The following is a 22,802-nucleotide window of genomic DNA, read 5'->3' on the forward strand; positions in this document are numbered from 1 at the left end:
AAGTTTTTTTTTCATTTCGAGCTTTTTCGAGCTGCTCCCGAGCTTCAGTTCAGGATTTCGAGTTCGAGTTGAACTTGAAAATTTTAAGCTCGTGAGTTTTCGAGTTGAGTCGAACTCCATTTCAGAGTTTTCGAGTCAAGTCGAGCTCAGGAATACTCGAACTCGGATCGTTTACACCCCTACTTAGAATAGTTATGAAACGAAATATTAAACACTTACTTGAATAAAAAAAATTAGACACTTAAAATAAAAATATATATAGTTTGAACACTTATTTTACAATTAAACCTATAATTTCTCTTTTATGGAAATGAAAAATTATATATAAAAAAGGCCGCATTAATTTATTTCCTAATAAATCAATCATATCGACAAAGGGACATTGGTATATCTGGGGTTTAAATTAATTAGAGACTTAAATCCTAATTAATTAAAATAATTACCATCCTCCCAAATATTATTAAAGCCACATCAAATCATATGAGTAATTACTAATAAGTAGTTAAGCTGTCATTAATTTAAGGAATGAAAGCTCTTGTGCTGGGTATTTTTCCTTTTTGAGGAAAATAAATAAATATTTTAGCTGTCATGGGTCATTAAAAGCAAATAAAATTTTAAGAAATCAGTTCTATAATTAATTGTGATTTTTTTAGTTCAATTTCTTAATTTAATTAAAAAAAATCATAAATTTAATTAAAAAATCAATTTCCATGGGCTATGAATTATGAATGAGATATTTTCTTACTAAATTAGATTAGAAAATATGATTACTTTTTAAATGAAAAACAAAACTTTAATGAAAATTTTAAAACTAGAAGTATAACTTACCACTATAGTTAATAGTAATATATTCCGAGTGAAATTAATATATGTATATATATATATATCAATGAATGATATAATCTTAATTTTATTAAAATATTAGATATGTCTCTTTAAAACCATTTTGAAAATTTTGTTTATCTCTAAAGGTTGGACTATGTCTTTCCATTTGTTCCCCTCAATTTTAAAAAAATCTCCCAATTTTTAATAAAATGACAAAAATGCCGTTTCCCATTTCTTGATGTGACATATTGGTCCCTATTTTATCACACAAATTAAGAGTTTTTTTCTTTCAGTTATTTATATCTAGCCACACGTCGTTTTCCTGTCATGACATGTCATAGACGATTAACAATATTAGTCAATAGACCGATTAGGATAAAAGTAGACAATTTCAAGTATTATTTCATTATAAAAAAAATTCACGCGACCAAAATGATGAAAGGAAATAGTTTTGAGTACCATTTGAACATTTAACCCTAAAAACAACAGCAAAAGTCTCTTCACTTCAAGATCTTTAGTTTCACCCGAAAAAAAGTTGGAATCTATTGTCTATGATTTTGTATTAAGTTCTCTTACCTACACTACACTAAGTTCTTATCATACATATTTGAATAAAAAAAAATAAAAAAATACAATCATATCTAACCATAATTTTAATGTAAACCCATGTTAAATTTACGAACTAGGTAATGTGATCACGTATCTATCTTGAAATTCAAATTTTCTTTTATTATTTATTTATTTTATTAATTATATCTACCTCAAATTTTATTTGTGCTTTATCATCTACTAAAATTTTATGTTATTAATGCATGTATGTCCACTTCGAAAAAAGTTTAGGATCCGTCATGCTAATACTTGAACAACATAACACATTCATATCATCGAAAAATGACTTTAATAAAAAAAAACGATACATTATAGTTGAATTCTACCGTTTTTTTATATATAATTTTAACAGTGCGTGTAGTGACGGTAGCAGGTTTGTCTGCAAGTGAGTGTAGTAAAATGCAACGAAAATAAAGAAGAGGAGAAGGGAAAGGGAAAGGGAAAGGGAAAGGGAGGGCTCGATGCCTGCTCTTACGCACCATCCTATGTCGTTTTGCGCCTAATGGATTGGATCCACCGACCCTCTTTTACCCCTTACCCTTCTTCTTCATCTCTCAAACTTCCATTTAATTTTGATTTTGCGAAATTTGAAAAACAAATTAACCAAAGCCAATCAGCTAAAAGTTAAAAGGAAAAGGGAAATCTGGTTTGAGATGACGATGATATATGTGTAAGTATCTCTGCATGACACCAAGTAAGAGAAAGGGAAAGCAAAACAATTTCAGTTTATTCGCAGTTTGTCATTTAAAAGCAGCAAGATGTCCATAGCTTAGATTTTCTTATTACTTTCGTCTTCCTTTTCTCTCTTTTTATCTCGATGAGCCTTTGGCCTTTTTCAGATGAGATTCCAATATGGGTTTGCTGTTAGATTAATGGGTTTTTCGAGGAGATATCATATCTGAGAACTGGAATTCGCAGAAGAAGATTAACAGCAACTCAAGAAGGTGAGTTTTTTGTTTAAAGATGGCTGCTGCACCATCTTCCTCGGGTCCTTTCTTTGGAGTTAGAGAAGAAAATCAAAACCAGATCATGAAACAACCTCATTCTTCTTCATCAACCGGACCGCGGGTTGATCCATGGTCGCCGCCTCCGAAGAAAAAGAGAAACCAACCTGGAACTCCAAGCAAGTATCCAATTTTAGAAAACCCTATGATATGATCGTTTTTTTTTGTTAGTGATGACAATTTTGTTTTTATGATGACAGATCCAGATGCGGAGGTGGTGGCACTATCTCCAAAGACTTTAATGGCGACAAACAGGTTCATTTGTGAGGTGTGCAACAAAGGGTTCCAAAGGGAGCAGAATTTACAGCTTCACAGGAGAGGACACAATCTGCCGTGGAAGCTGAAACAGAAGACAAACAAAGAAGTGAAGAAGAAGGTCTATCTTTGCCCCGAACCGACGTGCGTTCACCACGACCCGTCGAGGGCACTCGGCGACCTCACCGGCATCAAAAAGCATTACTCGAGAAAACACGGCGAGAAGAAATGGAAGTGCGAGAAGTGCGAGAAGCGGTACGCCGTGCAATCCGATTGGAAAGCTCATTCCAAGACGTGTGGCACCAGGGAATACAGATGTGACTGTGGCACTCTCTTCTCAAGGTATTCAAATTCAATTCCATCAATCCAATTTACAGCTTAAACCCATCTTCAAAAACGAAAAAAAGAAAGAAAGAAATTGAAACAGTTCATCTTTTGTTTTTACTTGGAACCACCGCCCTTTTTTTTTACCTTTTTTTTCCAATTCACGTGATGCTTTTCCATGTATAGTTTCTCCGTGTTGTTGTTACCACATTTGTTCTCTTGTGGGTTGGCTAGACATGTTCAGGTCTGTACTCTTGCTAGTATCCATTCTCATGATATCGTTTTAAACTATGTCGTGTTATCGTTAAGATACGATCTTTACACTATATTACGATTGTAATTTAATATTATGGGTGTGTTTATTGTCGTTTCGGTGTTGATTGTGGTGAATATTGAGTCGAAACAGTACGATAACCACCGTAATATCTCGTTGCTTTTCAAGTAGGAATTTTGCAGTCTCAACCATAGGGAAGGGATAGAATTAGTGAAAACCTGATTGTGTTTTTTTGTTCTGATTCTTTTTTTAGAAAAACGAGATGTTCATTACTGACCGGAAACTCAGTTGTATTCCCATCAGTTTTTGCATTGATTGATCACTTTTCACTTGCTTTGAATACATTCTCTCGTTGCATTTATTGAACACCCAGTTCTTGAAATGGTAGTTTATCATCAAAGTTTATTAAATCATTTTCAAAGTTCTTAGTGAAAATTTCTTTTTATCTTTATTCAAAATGATAGGGGAAAAAAAAATTCAAAATCCCTATAATTTTATGTTCAAAACATGGCAGACGAGCAGTGATCTGTTCAACATTCTTTGGTTTTGCAGACGTGACAGCTTTATAACTCACAGAGCGTTCTGTGATGCATTGGCTCAAGAGACTGCAAGGCACCCGACTCCTTTAAACTCCATCGGCAGCCAGTTATATGGAAGTAGTAATTACATGAACTTAGGGTTTTCTCAAGTTGGAACCCAAATTTCATCGATTCAAGACCACAACAATAATCAAACCAGGGAGACTCTAAAACTTGGTGGTGGTTCCAGGAATTCTCAGTTTGATCATCTTCTTCCGCCGTCCATGGGTTCTTCGTCCTCGTCGTTTCGAACTCAACAACAACAACAACAGCAATCGATGGTTACTTCACCCGGTTTTGTCATACAAGAATCGAACCAGATTTTCAACCAAGAGTTGTTGGGAAACAACAAATCATTCCATGAATTAATGCAGTTTCAGGAAAACAATAGCGACAACACGAGCACCTCTCCTTCAGCAGCCGGTCTCTTCAACCTCGGCTTCCTTTCGAACGGCGGCAACAATGGCGGTGCAGATTATAATTTAACGTCTTCGGGTTTGTTAATATCCGATAATTTCAACAACGACAATGGCGGGAACGGTGGTGGGACAAACGAGCCTTCGAATCTCTTCTCTAAGAGCTTAATGAGTGATCAAATCACTTCAAACATCCCTTCTCTGTTTAGTTCATCGATTCAAAACAATAGCATGGTGCCGCAAATGTCAGCCACCGCATTGCTACAAAAAGCTGCTCAAATGGGCTCGAGTTCAAGCATCAGCAACAACAACGACAATTCTCTTCTAAGAAGCTTTGTAACATCTTCTTCAACCGGAACCAAAACCTCAAACTTCAACAGCATTTTCGGGGAAACCACAGCCGGCAACCATCTACATGAACTAATGAACTCCATAGCCAGTGGTAATTCCCCCATTTTCGGAAGCTCCAGTGGAGTCAATACATTTAACACTTATGCAAACAGAACTAGCATGGAACATGAAAAAACACCGCCTCCGCCACCGCAGCAGCAAAGTTTGAATGTTAGCGGCGGCGGGTCAGACAGATTGACTCGGGACTTCCTCGGAGTCGGGCAAACTGTTCGAAGCATGACCGGAGGAGCGACACAACAACAACAAGGAATCGGATTAAGCAGCTTGAGTTCAGAGAGAAACACAAATATTACGGCGCCGACAAGCCACCACTCTTTCAGAGGACGTGGGAATTTCCAGTGATGAAAGAAATCTAAAAACGCGAAAAAGGAGAAGATATGTAGAAATTACAAAGGTATGTAATTTTAACTAAAATTATGATTTTTAAAAGTTTTACTTTTTAATTTCAGCAGTAAATATGCTTTTAATTTAATTTTTTTTTTTAAAAAAAATCTTTCTCGTGTTCCTTTGAAGTCTCTGACACATTATCCTGCAGATGACAGTCCTGAGTTGTATAGTACATATGTGTTTTGTTTCTTTTATTGTCTGTTTCATTTTATTCTTCTTTATTTGTTTTTTATTTCAATTTTTTAAAAGAAAATTTTCATGGGCTGACAATGTCACGAGTATTGCCCTCAAGAATCTACATTGCCTAAGCAAAATATCTATCTTTTCTTCTTTCGCCATGCATTACTCATCATTCCCTTTCTATTTTATTAATTATTACCATTTTTTAATGAAAAATTATTTTATATTAATATGATATCTATACTCAAAGTATTAGATAAACTTTGAGACTAGGGATGCATGGAAGGAATTTTGGGACAATAGTTCTTAAAAATCTTAAATTTTTATATGATTTTAATGTTTTTTATTTTCTATTAATAATATATTTCATCTTTTAAAATTTTATAATTTCGTTCATTATATAAATTTATCACTCTAGCATAAAATTTTATGTCCATATTTATAAGAGATATCTTATCATCGTAATATTAATTATCATTTTCACATTTCATGTTAGATAATTGCTCGATGGCAAGACTTTTCAAGCTAACAACTCTGGAAAAATTAGAGATCGGATAGAGTCCGAGTCTTCGATCATTGATCGACAAAGATGAAGCTAATGACCCCCTAACTCCAAGCTAGGTATTGTATGAAACCTTTCCTTCCTTGTTTCTCTTCAACTGTTAATGTAAGTTTCCAATCAGTCCCATGCTACAATCTTTTTCTTTTTCTTACTTTAGATGGTGACTTTATCCCCCCCCCCAAAGAACATTCTCTTGTTACCTTTTCAACTACTTTTTATTGCATTTGTTGTATGATTAGGCAGCCGCCATTGTAGAATCAGGATCAAATGTCGTTTCCTTTATGCCTTGGGGTGCATGTGTTCTCAAATCAAGAGAAATTTGTTCCAATGTGCCCTTGGAATGATCACTTGTCTGGTTGCTTCATGCATTTGCTATTAGCTAGACAAACGTATCTTTAAAAGTATATTAATTCTCTCATTTTATACTTTATATTTCATAATAAATAATTTTATTTGATCCTTTTTTTTATATGAAAAGAGATTTCAATCCAAAACGGGCAGGTTGATATTTTGATCACTCAATCTTAATTTAAAAGTTAGAGTCTTTCATCCAATCATGATACGTTATGATTCTTTATAAAAAGAAGTGTATGTATTGATTTGGATAGAAAATTTTGAATAAGGATGGAGAAAATGAAGAGAAAATGAAAGTGAAACCCTAAATAATATATATGATGGTATTTTTTATGAATATATTAATTAACATAAATAAAATCATATCTTTAAAATATCCTAGGTGGGTTTGGTGCATTCTAATTAGTTTTATATTATTACAAATAATAATATGAATTCTTGTAGAAAAATAAGTGCATTTTGTTGTTTGATGGTTGATACCTATCTAATTCACATACGTGAGGAGGCATAGGCAAAATATGCAACGTACAAATGTATCATTGTATAAAGTTTTCCTAGTAAATTAACATGTGACCTCTATAACTATATAAGGTGGCCAAATCCTTAATGCATGGGGTTCTTTAAATTTCAAAGGGTCCTACCTTGTACAATTTCTAGGGTTCCATGTCCTCTTGTAGTTGTAAATATTCCATGGGGGGGATAAAATTAGTGGCATATCATAAATAAAAATTAAGTCAAATTTGTCATGAATAATGTTCACATTTTATATATGACTTTAATGTGAATTGCAAGATAAAATTTTATTTTGATTTGATTAAATTCATGAATTTTGATATTTAATTTATATATTCTATTAATATGGTCATATATTTCACATCATCTTACATTTATTTATTAAATGCTTTTATTTTTATGAAACATGAACATTTTTGAATTTTATTATTATTTTAAATGTGTATAAATTCAAAATTATATGTTAGATTAAACCAAATTACAATTCTTCTATCACTACTCTTATTAACTATTACGTTAATTCTTCTATTAAATATTAACAATAAATGATTTGATTAACATCATTTAAATAATTAAATGATCAAATTAATTGTAAAACTAAAAGATCAATAATTAAACTAGATTTCTTATAATTATTGGTCGAAAAATAATGATTATTATCAAAATTGTTAGTTGAAAAAAAGGTCACATGCAAAAAACGAAAAACTATAACAGAATAAATCAAATGAAAATCGTATGCGAATGAAGAAAGGAAGAAAAGAAAGGCCAAGGAATATCCTGCGTGCAATACTTAAAATTGAATAACTACGTTTATAAAGTGTGTACGTATTATCAATAATTAAAAAAATTTAAACAAAAATCATTTTATAATTAATAAAAATTATTAAAAAATTATAAATTTAACCTGTTTTTCCTGGGAAGTTAAAAATTAAAAAATAAAATAAAAATCAAATATTTTGTAAAATAAGTACTGTGAGTCACGGACTCATTGATTCCATAAAGTGAAAATGGAGACACCAATTGCGACAAAACTGCCATATTATACAGTTTCCCAATAACTCCAATTACGAACAATTCCTGATGCTTTCACTGCTTCTGTCTGAATTTCAGAAATTTCCGACACAACACTATTATATAAAACTACTGTATATTTACCGATTTATCCCCCAAAAAACTACTGTATATATTTTTTTTCAATCTCATTAAATACCCCATAATGATAAATTAAGATCACGTTTGGCTGATATTTTATGATAATCATAAGTGAAAATCGTTGAACACCTAAATTTAGAAACATAATTGCAGTATCACTTCCTATGAAAGAACAAAAATACATAAAATAATGTATTTATCTATGCTTGTGACATGAATTCTATGATAATTTTTCAAAATGTATTTTAATTTATGAACATTAAGAAACAAATATTTTTATAAGTTTGTATATATGTGTGGATCATCTTTGATCTTTATGTAACCTTTTTGACTGATTCAATGAGACATGTAAAGCTAAATTCCCTCAAATATATTCAACTCACCAAGTCAAACATAATGCATTTTTATTTTAGTACAATTAAACTAGCCAAGAAAAAGAGAAAATAGTGGGGGAAATGTCTAAAGAATGTCAACAATTAATTCCAAATGTAATGGGGTTAGGTATTAGGTGGCCAAATAAATTCTCTTAAATTATATTACATGAATACATTAAAGATAATAATCACCTGCATCGAATAAACATTGGAATTGATCAGTAGGAATTAAAAAATAGTTAAAAGAAAAGAAAATAATTATTCGCTTGTCCACTCTGTTGGAATGTAGTAAGCATGTTGAGATTCTTGCTGTCCACGCTGATATGTTGACCTATTCTTAACTTTTTACAATTTTATCCAAAAGAAAAAATATTTTTATTTAATATATATTTTTATTTAAAATGTAAGAATAAGAATAAGTAACCAAATGATTACGTACTACCTTTAAAATGATACCTTTGGAAGGAGAGAAGTGTAGAGTTTCCAATTACGTAAAGAGGGTCGTTTTGATGTCGGAGTTAAACGGTTGTCCGAGTATGGACTTAAACAAATTCTTACCATCTTTGTTTCATGGCAAAAATCAGCCAAATTCATCCTTAAAACACTTTTAGTTTTAGAAATGGAAACCCTGATTCATGAAGTTCAATTCAAGAGAAGAAATTGAGCATAAGTTTATCGTTTTTCTCGCTACTTAGTAACCCTACAAAAGCTTTGCTTGCCTACTTAGACAAGCTTTGCACCACCGAATTGCTGAGACGTTGCTTGAGCTGATGATTTCATCTCTGGGTTCAAAGAGCCAATATTGATCCCGTGTTGACCGGCGCCGCTGATGTTTCTCACAATTTCTCCGACACCCAGAAAATCCAATGTTAATTTGTCGGTCCCGCCGATGCTTGCCGCGAACTTATTAGCTTCATTAACGTTGGAGAAGTTGGTGTTGTTGACATGATGTTCGACTTGCATCCCGCTTCCGGTGAATCCTCCGACGAAGTTGCTTTGATCTTGTCCATGACCGGCACCGAAAATGGAGGAGTTACCCTTGGCAAGAGAGTTCAGTAGTCCTTGAAGATTGTTGTTATCGTTCTCCATCTGTGATCTCAGCGTTTCTCCTCCTCCTCCTTCACCGCCGCCGAAGTTAGCGGCGAAAACTTGTCTATCGGATTTCACCCCGCTCGACGAAGAACTCCCTATTCCCCTTAGCAATGAGGAAGTGTTGTTGCTTGTAGTTGAACCCATTTGAGCAGCTTTTTGAAGCAATGCGGTTGCCGACATGTTTGGAGAAATGTTCTCATGTTGCATTGAAGTAGTGCTGTAAAGAGAAGACAGCCCCGAACCAACCTCATCACCCATGTTAAACTGATTACTGCTTAAAAACCCTGAACTCGATAAGTTGGTGGCCGACGCAGTGCCGTTTTCACCGGCACTCATGCCGCTGGAGCCGTCATTGTTGGGGAAGAAGCCTAAATTAAAAAGATTGGCGGAGTTGGCCCCCGAATTGTTAGTATTGCCTTGAAGGTCAGGAAGTTGCATTAGACCATGAAATGGTTTGTTCATGTAAGGTCCATTCCCATGGTGATCTTGATGAAAACCTTGGTTCGCGGCATCCGCCATGAAGAACGCCGATCCGGGCATGTTTTGCAACGAAGAAGGATTGGACGTGGAGCCGATGAGGTGCTCCAACTTGGCGGCTCCGCCGCCTCCCAACCGCAACATATTACTCAACGGTTGATGCTGAGCTTGCACATGGGATAATCCTAAGCTCATTTGATGATGATTACTTCCAAAGAGATGATGAGTTCCCATTGTGGCTAAGTTACTGGTGGTTCCTTGAGCCAACGCATCGCAGAAGGCCCGATGAGTGATGAAACTGTCACGTCTGCAACAACAACAAAAAAAGGAAAACTGTTAATAGAATTCCATTAATGAAAGCCCAAACTCAAAGGAGTTGAAAATAAATAAAAAACTTTCCATTGTTTGATCATTTTTACCATTTTGAGAAGAAGGTGTTCAATAAATGAAGTGAGGGAATCATTTCCTGCTTGATGAAAATACCCAGAGAAGCAGTAAATGAATAAAAACAAAGAAAAGGAAAACCCTGAAAAAAATTCCATTATCTCATAGAAAGAATATTTTTCCATAAGTATGAAAGCCATAAACAAATGACAAAAGCAGTTTCAGGCTTAGACCAACGAGTTTTCAGCAAACAGAAGTGCCCCACCCAGGCAAGAAGAACCCTAACGTTTAAAACAGTGGCAGTAAAATAAAAAATCTCACCACATGAGAACAAATCCAGTAACAATATACTTGGTGACAGCGTATGAATTAACAACACGTGAATATGAAAAAGATGTAAGGCGATGTTACCAAGGGAGAAAGAAGGGAAAATTTACTAATTGTTTTGTTTGGTTGCCAAGAAAGAATCCTCATCAGTCATGACAGTTTCGCAGATTATTGTTCACGTGCAAAACCAGTTTTTTTTAAAGTGGAGAAGAAGATGATGAAGAAGAAGAAGAGAAGAGAGAGATATCTAATGTAAAAAAAGATAAGTAATCCAAAAAGGTGAAACAAAAGAACAGGCTTTACCACTGCCCAACTCCCAGTCCCCAAATCTTTATCAATCAACTTTTTTTAACATGGTTTGTCAACTTTGATAACCTAAATGATTGAAGATTTTACCTTGAGAAAAGGGTGCCACAGTCGCATCTGTATTCCTTAGTCCCGCAAGTCTTCGAATGAGCTTTCCAGTCAGATTGCACGGCGTACCGCTTCGAACACTTCTCGCACTTCCATTTCTTCTCGCCGTGCTTTCTCGAGTAATGCTTCTTGATGCCGGTGAGGTCGCCGAGTGCCCTCGCCGGCTCGTGGTGAACGCAAGTGGGTTCGGGGCAAAGATAGACCTTCTTCTTCACTTCTTTATTTGTCTTCTGCTTCAGCTTCCATGGCAGATTGTGTCCTCTCCTATGGAGCTGCAGATTTTGCTCCCTTTGGAACCCTTTGTTGCACACTTCACAAATGAATCTGTTTGTTGCCATCAAAGACTTGGGAGACAGTGCTATAACTTCCACGTCTGGATCTGCTTACCCAAGAAAAAAATTGGGTGGAAAAGACAATAAATCAAAAAACAAACCCAGAAGGAAAACTGACCAACTTCTGGATTAGGGTTCATTGAATTATCTTGAGTTTTTGAATTAGAAAAAAAGACAGAAGCAGATGTATATATTGTTAAGAGATACTTGCTTGGTGTTCCGGGTTGATTTCTCTTCTTCTTCATCTGGAGTGGAACTGCCGATGATGAAGCGGCGGCCATTTTCAATAGATAATTATGTTTAAACTTTCTTAACTGTTGCTTGATATCTTTCTCAGCAGCCAAACACTATCAACAAGCTTCTTCAAAACTAGCAAACCTAGAACCCAGAAAAATCATCAAAGTCAACTAATAATTAAAGAGGGCTGTTGTTGCCATGGGAGGGGGAGGATGGTTTGTACATCCCCTCTGGTTTTCTTTTGAAAAATCTTTGAAGAAATCAATAAAATAAGAAACAAGAGGACAAAAACCAGAGAGAAAGGAAAAGAAATGAAGTAGATATAAAAAAAGGCACAAAATACCAAGAAGGAAGTGTATAAGGAGACAGCAACAATCCGGAGCTGAAGAGAAAGAAAACAATCAAAATTATAGACTCTCATGATGAATTCTTCCTCAAAATGTTGCCTTTTTTTTATTTTTTAATTATAAAATATTTGACTCACTTGCATGGTTTTCAGAACCGGACCGGTTAACGAACCGATCATGTTACCGGTTCACTGGTTCAACCGGTCCGACCGGTCGGAAAAATCGGACGACTTCATAATTATTTAAAAAATTAAATAAAAATACCAAAAATATTTAATAAAAAATAATTTTTTATAACACAAATCATATTCAAAGCAAGTCATAACATATATAAGTTAAAAACCATAAAATCAAATGAAACAAAATGATTCAAATTAACTACAACATAATATTTAAGGTAAAACATATTAAAAAATAAATATAATTATATAAATATAATTAAAAAAAATAAATTTGAGGCAAAAAAATCATAACAAAATGATATTGTTTGGTTTAATTTTTTTTAAAAAAAATCCCACATGGCTAAGAAACATAGAAGAACATCCCAAAAGTCTAAAAGTAAAAATATGAGAACAAAACAATCTCACATGATTAAAAAACATAGAAGAACATCTCAACTAACTTCTATAAATAATAGATGTAATTTGACATTCAAAATCATGGAGCCTTTTGGTGAGCATTAAGTGAACTATTCTTTCACTTCAATCAAGCTCGAATTTTAGGCTTCAATCGAGCTTCTAATTTTTTTTTGAGTTCAAGCCTTTTCGAGTTCAAGTTTCAATATTATATTTCGAGTTCGAGTTGAACTTAATAATTTTTAGCTTGTGAGTTTGAGTCGAGTTGAGCTTACTTTTAAAGTTTTCAAGTTCGAGTCGAGCTCGGCAATACTCGAGTTCGACTTGGCTCGTTTAACAAACGACGTTGTTTGGTTCAATTTTTTTTAAAAAAAAAAAAAATTTCTGGTTTTTTCCGGTTTTTAGCCGGTCCGGTTCGAATGGTTCAACGGTTCCGTCCGGTTCACTAGTAGCAGTTCAACCGGTGTAGATTGAACCGGACTAGACAATGATTCCCGGTTGAACCGGCCGGTCCGGTCCGATTTTCAAAACAGTGCTCACTTGCAAACTATACTCGCATTTCATATATATATATATATATATATACATACATAAAAGAAATACATACAAGTTTATCCCGTATAAAATCTAATCTTGAGTGATTCGAAAAAAATAATTTTTAAAATTTTAAGTTATTCAAGTTAATTTAATTTAGTGAGTCTATTTTCGAATTCATATCATATCAATTTGGAAAAATAAAATCCCAAATTTCAAAACTATATAGTTTTGATTTGTAGATAAATAATCTAATTGTTTTGTGGTTTAGTCTCTAATTTTATTTTTTTCTTCAATTCTCCCTTCGTTTTAAATTTATTTCTGACTTTTAACAACGTGTTCCTAAACCACGATAAAATTTATAAAATAAAATATTTTCAAATGAAATAAAACTAAATCCATACATACCAAAAATATATATACATATTTAAATTAAATTTCAGTTCCATTTTACCTCCATAGAAAAAGAGGCTGTTGATATCAGGGTCGATGGAGCAAACATGTGTGGGCCACCGACCTGTAGGTCTTACCCTCTGCCCATCTCGCCTCTTGTTTCGTATCTTCACACCGACGTCAAGACAAGTCTCTCTTTCGTCACTAACGATGGTTCTAAAATAATTTAAAATTTTCTATTTATTTTTAAGTTACAAAACACTAGTTTCTGTAGACACTGCTAATGTTTCAAATTGATCTAGTGACAATTTGGCCATTCTGTCATCATTTAATAAACCTTGCTTTATCATTCAATAAATATATATTTAAAGTATATAAAAAGTTATGAACATTAAAATTAATTATGAGTAATTACTCCTCTGAGCCTGCATGAACATATTGTTTCTTTGCATTAAAATTAATTATTATTTATTTTTTTAATAGTCTAGGATGATTATTGTCGAAACGATTCTTCTTAAAGGGGAAAAAGGGGGTCACATCTCGAATAATTTAGTGACCTTTTATTAGTAAAACGTGGTCTAAGGAGTCTCTATCAATATTTGATTAGGGTGTAATTGGACACCCAAAAACGTATTTGTCATTTTAATAAAATATTAGTTTTAATTAAAACAACAAACTTGCAGTATGCGTTATCAAAATTCGAGTTTGGGAATCGGTTACGTGTGTGGAAGGATTAGCACACCCACAGTGCCCTAAATCGGTACCTAGTCGATTAATTAATTGTCTTTGCAATGAAATTTACGAGTTCGAGTATAATTTAATTTTAGATATAATAATAATAATAATAATAATAATAATAATAATATAATAATAATAATAACGCTATGGGTGAAAACGGGTGTCGACAATTATAACATGGTATCCGTTTAGAATTATCTTAAAAAATTGATAACTACATACACCCTACAAACACAACTGCTCAAATACAAAACCTCTAAAGAGAATAATATTTCCTTTAATCCCTTTAACCACCGAGATTAATTAATAAATTTTAATTATTAATCATTTAACAACTATAAAAAGTTAAATATAAATTATTTTTCCTAGTAAAAGATATTAGAAAACACATAAATGTTATTTTGATTTTTGAGTACATTTTTAGTGTAGAAAAATGTCACACCTAAATTAGGTTTACAAGTATAACAGTAAAAAATTTCTATTGAGTTGTCCTCTAAAGCATAACATTTTTATTGAGTTGTTTTTTTTTTTTTGTATGTCATGTTTTTTTCACTTTAATATATTGTCTCAATTTTTTCTTTTTAATGTCAGTTGATAAAAAGATAATCAGAATACGTCACGTGACACTTTTTAAGTGTTTCATATTTTATTTTTATTTAGCTTAGTGCTTATAGAGTTTATTTAATACAAAATCAACTCATATTTATTTTTAATTTTTATCGTTTAGTTTAATATTATTGATTTATTTTTTATAAAAGAGATGAAATGTCACCAAAAGTTTATTTTTTGTGACCTTTTCATATTAAATATCAAAATTCAAACTTATTAAATGCCATCTTTAAAGATTAGGGGTGTGAAAGAACATAAAGATAGACATACTGTTATTGAATCGTTCATATAATATTTATTTTTGTTCGTTTATTAAATTAAATAAATGATTATGAATAAAAAATTTATGTTCAAACTTGGTTGGGAGAGTCACCCCCATGATGGGCCCCTATAAAACTCGATCTATACTAGTTAATCAATTAATCACATACCAGTTATTAATTTAAAAAATAAATAATTAAATGAACACAAACAAATGTGTGTTCGGTTCAATTATGTTCACGAATAAACTTATTTATAAGTTCATTTATCGATTCATTTATAAGCTCAATTACCAAGTTTTTCTTTTCCTTTTATTTTTTTATATTTTAAATATGGGTGACGGTAGGGACTAAATTGAACACAAAGTGAATTTTAAAGTTTAAATTATAAAACCTAAGTAAGTTACGAACTAGTGGCATGAGTTCACCATCTTGCTTTGACTTACAAATAAAAGACACAAAAGGGAGGGTGTGGGACAGTAGGGTCCTAAATCCTAATCCTACCGTGAAGAATCCTTGCCCCGGCATCCCCTTGTAAAGGACATCATAAAGGACAAACCCTTCTTTCCCCACTCTTCCCTTTGTCCATTTCTTTTCATATTCCTTTTCCTATGTTATCTCTTTCCCCCCACTCCGATATTGGATATAATCATCGTGTCAAATATATATACATATTAGACGTATCAAAAAGTGTTATTTTTTTTTTTAAAAAAATAAATGAAAAATATTTCTAAAAAAATGCTGCAAAATAAGGTTTAAACTTTAAACGTTCAACAATGCTTATCAAAAGTGATGTACATTCAGAATGTTTAATTTCATACATAAATTATAAAGTAGTTAAATTTTGACGTGATTTTATAATAAAAAATAATGTATAAGTATTATTATATTGAATATTTAAATATAATTAATTTTATATATTTTCTATATAGTATACTAATAATAATACAAATGTATAAGTAGTTTCGGTTTTAACACCACCTTTTGACTATGATTTTGCACCCACCGTTCAGTTTGGGAATGCTTTTGATAAGGAAAAAAATGATTTTTATCCCATAAATATTGTTAAATATCTAAAAAAGTGATTTTTTAATTCAATCTCAAAATCTAAAATTTCTAACTTTTATCGTGGAAAATCACTTTTGAAATAAAACTGCATTTTATTTTATTTCATTTTAAAATTAATACACATACATGTATAGTTATTTATTAATGTTTAAATTATTTAATTATAAATATTTTCATTGAATACAAAATAATGTATCTTTTTTATAATATTTATGTTGAGTATACAATTATTTTATTTTAAATTTACTTCGAATTTGTTATGAATAAGACTATAAGTGTAATATAATTCAAAAACTATATTTTCAATTTACAATATAATGTTTGAAATTGACACTTTATAATTCAAATCCATTTTTTAACCGTAATTCTAAACAATTAAATTTTATTTTTCAAAGACATTTTTAAAAATATCTATTTACAATACTTTTCAACATTACTTTTCAAAAATAATATCAAACCGACCCTAAATACACTAGAAATTTATTGCTTTAGAAGGAACCCTAAATTCTTCCATCAACGTCATCATAGTAGGTTTAAGTCAAACAGTTAGGTAACAAATTAAATTTCTTCTTCAATATTTATTGTATTTTTCCTTAAAAGTTACAAGTTGCATTCATCGAAGACAAAAGAGAGAGGGTTTCTATAACAAGTGTTTGTTCTTTATTTACAATTTCACGTGTTATGAATAAATTATATTACCATACGTTTACTAATAAAAATATGTAAGAAAGTATAAGGCAACTAATATAAATTTATTCCAAATTTTTTTTTAACTTCTCATATATGAATATTTCATTTAATATTAAATCCAATAAATGATTTTAATGATAAAAGATAATGTTATTCTATTTTTTAAAACTTTACGTTCAAACGAATATATTTATAAATTGTGTCGGGGTTGTCAATAACTACTGAAAAGTAGTTGTACTTGAAGAAAAGGTGGTGACGGTACATTAATCTGCAAAGCAAGAAAGGAAGCATGAAATGTGTACAAGAGAGGTTGAAGAAGGGCGGCGGACAGCGCTGGATTTGGTATTTGAAACCCCAAATTTGAAGTAATTTGGGTTAGCATTGATCCACTGACGCCCCCCATTTCTACTCAGCAATTGGTGAGTTGAAGGAAAGTGAAAGTGGTGGAATACGAACAAGAACGAAAGACGAGAAAGAAAGAGATACATGTGAAGTCGGTTGGATGGTTCCATGCATGTGAGCCGATGGTGAAATGTGGCGTCGCCTCATCCACTTGCCCATGGCCCTCGACCATTTAAGTACTACAGACATGTTTTTGACAAGCACTGCGAGTACGACCCTCAGCCCACCACTCCCACTCCCACTTTCCCTCTCTTTCTCATTTTTAATCTTTTAATTCATCTACTAAAATCATACATTAAATATGTTAATTAAGATAACATAAAATATTTAAATATTGGTATTTTAAATAAAATGTATATATGTCCATCTTTCAAATATATATATACCGTAGACAGGGCAGTAACAGTTATATATATGGCGTCCCACCCTGGGGTCTATGACCCTTCCTGTTTGCATAACACGCTGGTCTGCTTTGCAACCGACTCCCATTAGATTTTTTTATTCAGGGCAAAAACTGAATCGAAATTGTATTAGAATAATAATAATAATTTTTAAAAGTTATTAGTATAATTTAAAAACAATATCATAAAATTTACACAAAAACAATATCCATAAAATATATTTTAGATCTCAAATTTCATCTATCAATATAATAAAACAAAATCAATTTGATTTTCTTCGTATTAAAATAAGATTTATGAGATCTAAAATAATATAAATAAATACTAATTTTATGTTAAAAAAATAAATTTTATTGGTACCCTTGTAATGCAAAGTTGATTTTACCAAGACAAAAGACCGTTAAAGGCTTTCTTTATTAACTATAAGCACTTCTATTAATCGTTAAGTAAAATTAACTAAAATTTCGTATTGCATGGTAAAGAATGTGATTTCTAAACAAAAAAGATGTATTTTTAAATCCTAAAGCTCTGAAACAATAAAATGCTTACAAACCTTAAACTAGTGTTTACAAAAATGCCAATGACACAGAAGAAATATTCACGAGTTTTTGCAAATTATTCGAACTCAGACAAAAATGCCTCGGAAGTATCAACCGTTGTCCGTCTGGCTTAGGATTATATTATTGTTGTCTTCGACACATATAATCCTTGCTATATGCCCAGCATTTCTTAGACGCCAGACAACACCAAGTATATGTGTTTTATACTCGTTGAGCCCACAACTGCCCATCAATCAGAGGCATAACAGAGTAGGTAACACTGTCCCGGACAAGCTTTTCCGAACACTTCACGTTTCTTCCAATCCATAGATAGATCCACTGAACCTTCATTGACTCTTCCAGGAATTCAAACTCCAACACCCGTCTGATCTCCGCTATGTTTGCAGGCCAAACATGGCCTGCCTTGTCAGTGCTACGTTCTCCTCAATGGCTCAATGAAGAAGGGCCCTGAAATCCAATTAGGGGTATCGACTACAGTATGTGCAGTTTTCTGCTTCACTATCAATGTCTCTGATGTACACAATCCCTGTTATGCCCCGGAGCTCTACATGCCAGACGTCTACTGCCTCCAACTTAAAGTACCTGTGTTATATCAATCGAACCCACAGCTCGACCAGAGTCAGGTATAGAAGAGTTGGTAAATACTATCCCAAAAAAGCTTTTCAAGCACTTTCACATTCTCCTTCGTCAGCTTCAACATCGAAGCACATCCCGGAATTCAAACTCCAACGCCCCATTTGATCTCCTCTGTGTTTGTAGATCAAACATAGCCTTTGCGGTCAGTTTACACATGTTCACTAACTCCATTACTGAGAACAAATCAGCAATCCTAGAACTCTGAACCAATGTAATTATTTGTCAAAAAGTTCCATTTCTAAAAACGATTATTAGTTGATTCTGCGGAAAAAATTAAGTTAAATAGTTAGTCAGAATGTCAATTAGGGGGTGTCCTCTTAAAGAAGCAACCAAACTCATAAGTCAAAACATGGACACTTGAGACTATAACTGTCTGCTCCAAACTTGATGAACAAAGAAACTCTAATCAACAAAGTAACTATAGAAACCAATATCAACGTATCATTAGCATTCGTGAATTTTGACATGCAAGATATACAGACTCATCAATAAACAAGGAATCAAAAACTGAGATAAGACATCCATTAACAGTTTGGGGCACTTGTTCCCCATATAAAACAGAGGAACACACACACATATACATATGCAGGCGCGCGCGTGTGTGTGTGTATATATATATGATACTAAAATTTACCTGATAAAGAGAACAGTATCATCTGCTCTAAAACTCTTTATCTGCACTGATAATCAGAGTAGAAGATTGTTCCTGACAGCAAACGCAGCTTTGCATTACCTAAATGATAATAAAAAAATAATAAAATGAAAACCCATGTACTTAGAATGATACAGGTCAACTGAAAAGCAACCCTCGCAAGAAAGCTAACAAAGAAAGAGGACGTCTTAATTCACAAATGAAGGGGCAGTCAGATTCTTGAACAACAAAAGATGACAGAAATTTTCAGAAAATGTTCATGTGGCATAGATGTAAGCTCAGACTATGAGCTCACGACAGGAATTGTTCATATTGTAACCATGGCAGTTTGTCGGTACAAAACAACTTTTGGAGGCAACAACAATAGCTGTAGCTGTTTTTATGTTACTCTGGCTCTTCATTTTCCTCAACGTACATGTGTCCAACAATCATGACAGGCACATCCAGACATAAGTATGTATACATGACCATACAAAGACCCTCCAAATGCATGGAAAACTTAGAAAAAGATTGAACAATCTTGTGTCAGACACATAGCGTATCCAACACTCACACTTGAGTCTGAGTAACATAGATTTGCTTTAATTCTTTGAAATGTTTAGTTTCTCTAACATTTTTAGTACTGTGGGCACAACCTTTTAGACTGTCCAAGCAAAGATAAACCCAGTCACTTTCAATATTATATGATAACATAAGAAATAAAAGCAAATATGGAAGAGTAGAAAAACAAATGTAGTTTTTCTTGTTCATAAACTGTAATCTCATCCTATAAAAGCTATGTATCAATAAGATGCACATTTCCCACTGTTTCTACACATTGAAGAAACCAAAGTTATCAGTTGCGACTATAACTCACCAGTTAGCATCAAGGGATGGAAGATATGATCTAGGCACTGTACATCAAATGCTCAGTTGACTCCAAAATGAACCGTCGTCACGGTTTGGCATCATTAAAATGTGACACCATGGATCCTTTATTGACGAATCTACTCAAATCTGTTTGCATTCTCACGACAACAAATACCTTCAGCTTCTTATTCTTTATTATGGTACACCCCAGTCCTATTCATATTATCCAAACAACTTGAACAAGATGACCTAACAATTAGACCTTAAGTTTGTACACTTGGAACAACATGATGGACGGGACTAGTAATTAAACCCCTCTTAGCCATTTTGTTTTGCAACTCCATCAGGAAGGATACCCTTGCTTATCATCTCATATTCTCTTGCTCGCTGTAACTGACCACATCGGCAAAAGCCTGAAACCAGGGACGTGTAAGCTGGCAAATCCAGCTCCATGCCCATTTCAATCATCCAGTTTCGCAGATTCAAAGCTTCCTTAAACTTTCCATGCTTTAGATTTCCATCTATTAAAGCAGTGTAAGCAGTTTTATCAGGAACCAATTTTTTACTTGGCATTTCATCGAACATACTTTTGGCTGCTTCGATGAAATTCTTTTTACAGAGGCCATCAATCAATACTGTATAAACTGCGACATTAGGTTGTAAATTGAACTCTGGCATTCTGTTGAAATAATTAATTGCCTCTAGAACCAATCCTGCTTTGCACAAACCATCAACCAAAACACAAAAAGTAACAACTGTAACTTCAATACCAAGATCCTACATTTCTTCTAGCAGATTAAGTGCCTCAGTGGTTTTCCCTGCCTTAAAATAAGAATCCATGATTATAGTATATATGACAGGATTTAAACTCAATCCAGATTCCTTCATTTCACCGATTACAATTTTAGTTTCTTCTATCTTATCCTGATTGCATAATCCCCAAATGACAGTTCCATGCAACAAGAGGTCAGGATTAATGTTTTTCTCCTTCATTTCTTTCAAAAGATTCAAGGCATGCTCCATCTTCTTAAGTTTCATATAGCCGTGAGCGAGAGTGGTATAAATTTGCACATTAGGAGTTAATCCAGCTTTCAAAATTGCCCGAAAAATTTCATCTGCTTCCTCTATTCGCCCTGCTTCACAAAGACCATTGATTATAGTTGTATATGTAACAATGTTCAAGGCAATATTTGCCTGCAACATTTCATTAGCCAGCTTCAATGCTTCAGTTAGGTTGCCAGCTTTACAATTTGCATCAATTAAAGAAGTATATGTGTACTCATTGGGTAAAAGACCAAGCCGCCTCATATCAACTAAGAATTTAATCCCTTGTTGCATCATCCCTTCCTTGCAAAAAGCATCCATAAATCTGCTATAAGTAACAACATTTGGTCTCAACCCCTTATTCCTCATTTCACAAAAAAAGCTCAAAGGCTCGAGGCATCTTCAGAAATTTACAAAAGCAGTTTATCATGGCATTGTATGTAATTACATCAGGCTCGCACGCCATGTTCTTCATCTCTTCAAAAAATAAAAGGACTTCATCCAATAATCCCACCTTTCCATATCCATCAATTAGGGAGTTATATGTGACAACATCCGGTGTTAAGTCAATCTCTTTCATTTGTCTGAACAGCATTCTTGCAGTCTCCAATTCCCCTTCTTTGCACATACAATCTATCACTATATTATAGGTGTATACCGACGGAGCAATGCCAGCCCCGATCATTTCCTCCAAAAACCTCTGAGATCGGTTTCTTCCCCCTGACTTACAAATATTATGTAAAAATGCATTACAAGAACGAACTTTAGGCAAAACTCTAAATCTCTTCATTTTCGAAAAGCATTTGCTAGCCTCCTCAAGCAATCCCAATTCCACCAACACACTAAACAAAGCATCAAACACCCCAAACCCATATGGACAAACGTTCCTTGTGGACCAAAGAACGTTGAAAAAATCAAAACCTGGAAACACTACTCCACGCCTTGACAAAATGAATTCCTTAAGAACAGTAGTAGCATCAAAATACATTTTGCTATAAAACAAAAATGTGCACTAATCTACAATATGATTCACTCGTTGGGCTAAACCCTTTCTGGGTTTTCTCCCGTTTGAAAAATTTCAACGCCAAATGAGGTTCCTGTTTCAAACCGATCAAAACCTTAGACACCCAAATGGGCGCCAAGCTTGAACCAAACAAATTCACAACCTTCGGGTCATTCTCTTAACCAACGATTCCTTATCGAAATCAACTAAAAAATTGTTGGTATTATAACTAGACTTGGTCCCAAATGGGAGCTTGATCTCGAAACAAAAACTAGTGAATAAAACAAAAGGGTAGACAACAAGAGAGTTATTGGATGGTGGGGAAAACGTGATGAGATGAAGGTTTTGAGAGAGAAGTAATGGGTGGCTTACTCTGATAGGGATTCTGCGGTTGATGTGGAAGATATTGCGGAGAGATACGAGCATTTTGGTAAAGAAAGAGTTGCAGAGATTAGCTTCATCTTCAATCCTGAGATTCCATTTTTCCCCCCTTCCTTTTATTCTGTTCTTCAACAAATTTGTGCGTTGTTGAGTACTTGAGTGAGAACGGGGAACTGAGA

At 33.3% G+C, this 22,802-nt stretch overlaps 2 protein-coding genes and 1 pseudogene across 2 annotated transcripts; 1 reads left to right on the forward strand and 2 right to left on the reverse strand.

The window, feature by feature from the left end:
* Positions 1-1,926: 1,926 nt before the first annotated feature.
* Positions 1,927-5,063, forward strand: LOC120188098 (protein indeterminate-domain 5, chloroplastic-like). The gene is made up of 4 exons (XM_039191872.1): positions 1,927-2,104; positions 2,274-2,557; positions 2,639-3,035; positions 3,844-5,063. The coding sequence occupies exons 2-4, from the start codon at positions 2,398-2,400 to the stop codon at positions 5,036-5,038; spliced, it is 1,752 nt and encodes a 583-aa protein (XP_039047803.1). The 5' UTR covers positions 1,927-2,104; positions 2,274-2,397; the 3' UTR covers positions 5,039-5,063.
* A 3,840-nt stretch (positions 5,064-8,903) lies between these two features.
* Positions 8,904-11,525, reverse strand: LOC120127129 (protein indeterminate-domain 4, chloroplastic-like). The gene is made up of 3 exons (XM_039145372.1): positions 11,346-11,525; positions 10,895-11,295; positions 8,904-10,094 (listed from the first exon to the last, which is right to left on the reverse strand). Exons 1-3 carry the CDS (start codon positions 11,523-11,525, stop codon positions 8,942-8,944), a joined length of 1,734 nt encoding a protein of 577 aa, XP_039001303.1. The 3' UTR covers positions 8,904-8,941.
* Positions 11,526-18,132: 6,607 nt separating this feature from the next.
* Positions 18,133-22,802, reverse strand: LOC120189088 (annotated as a pseudogene).

The sequence above is a fragment of the Hibiscus syriacus genome, unplaced genomic scaffold (genome assembly GCF_006381635.1).
Source record: "Hibiscus syriacus cultivar Baekdansim isolate YM2019G1 unplaced genomic scaffold, ASM638163v2 tig00000002_pilon, whole genome shotgun sequence".
NCBI classification, from domain to species: Eukaryota; Viridiplantae; Streptophyta; class Magnoliopsida; order Malvales; family Malvaceae; genus Hibiscus; species Hibiscus syriacus.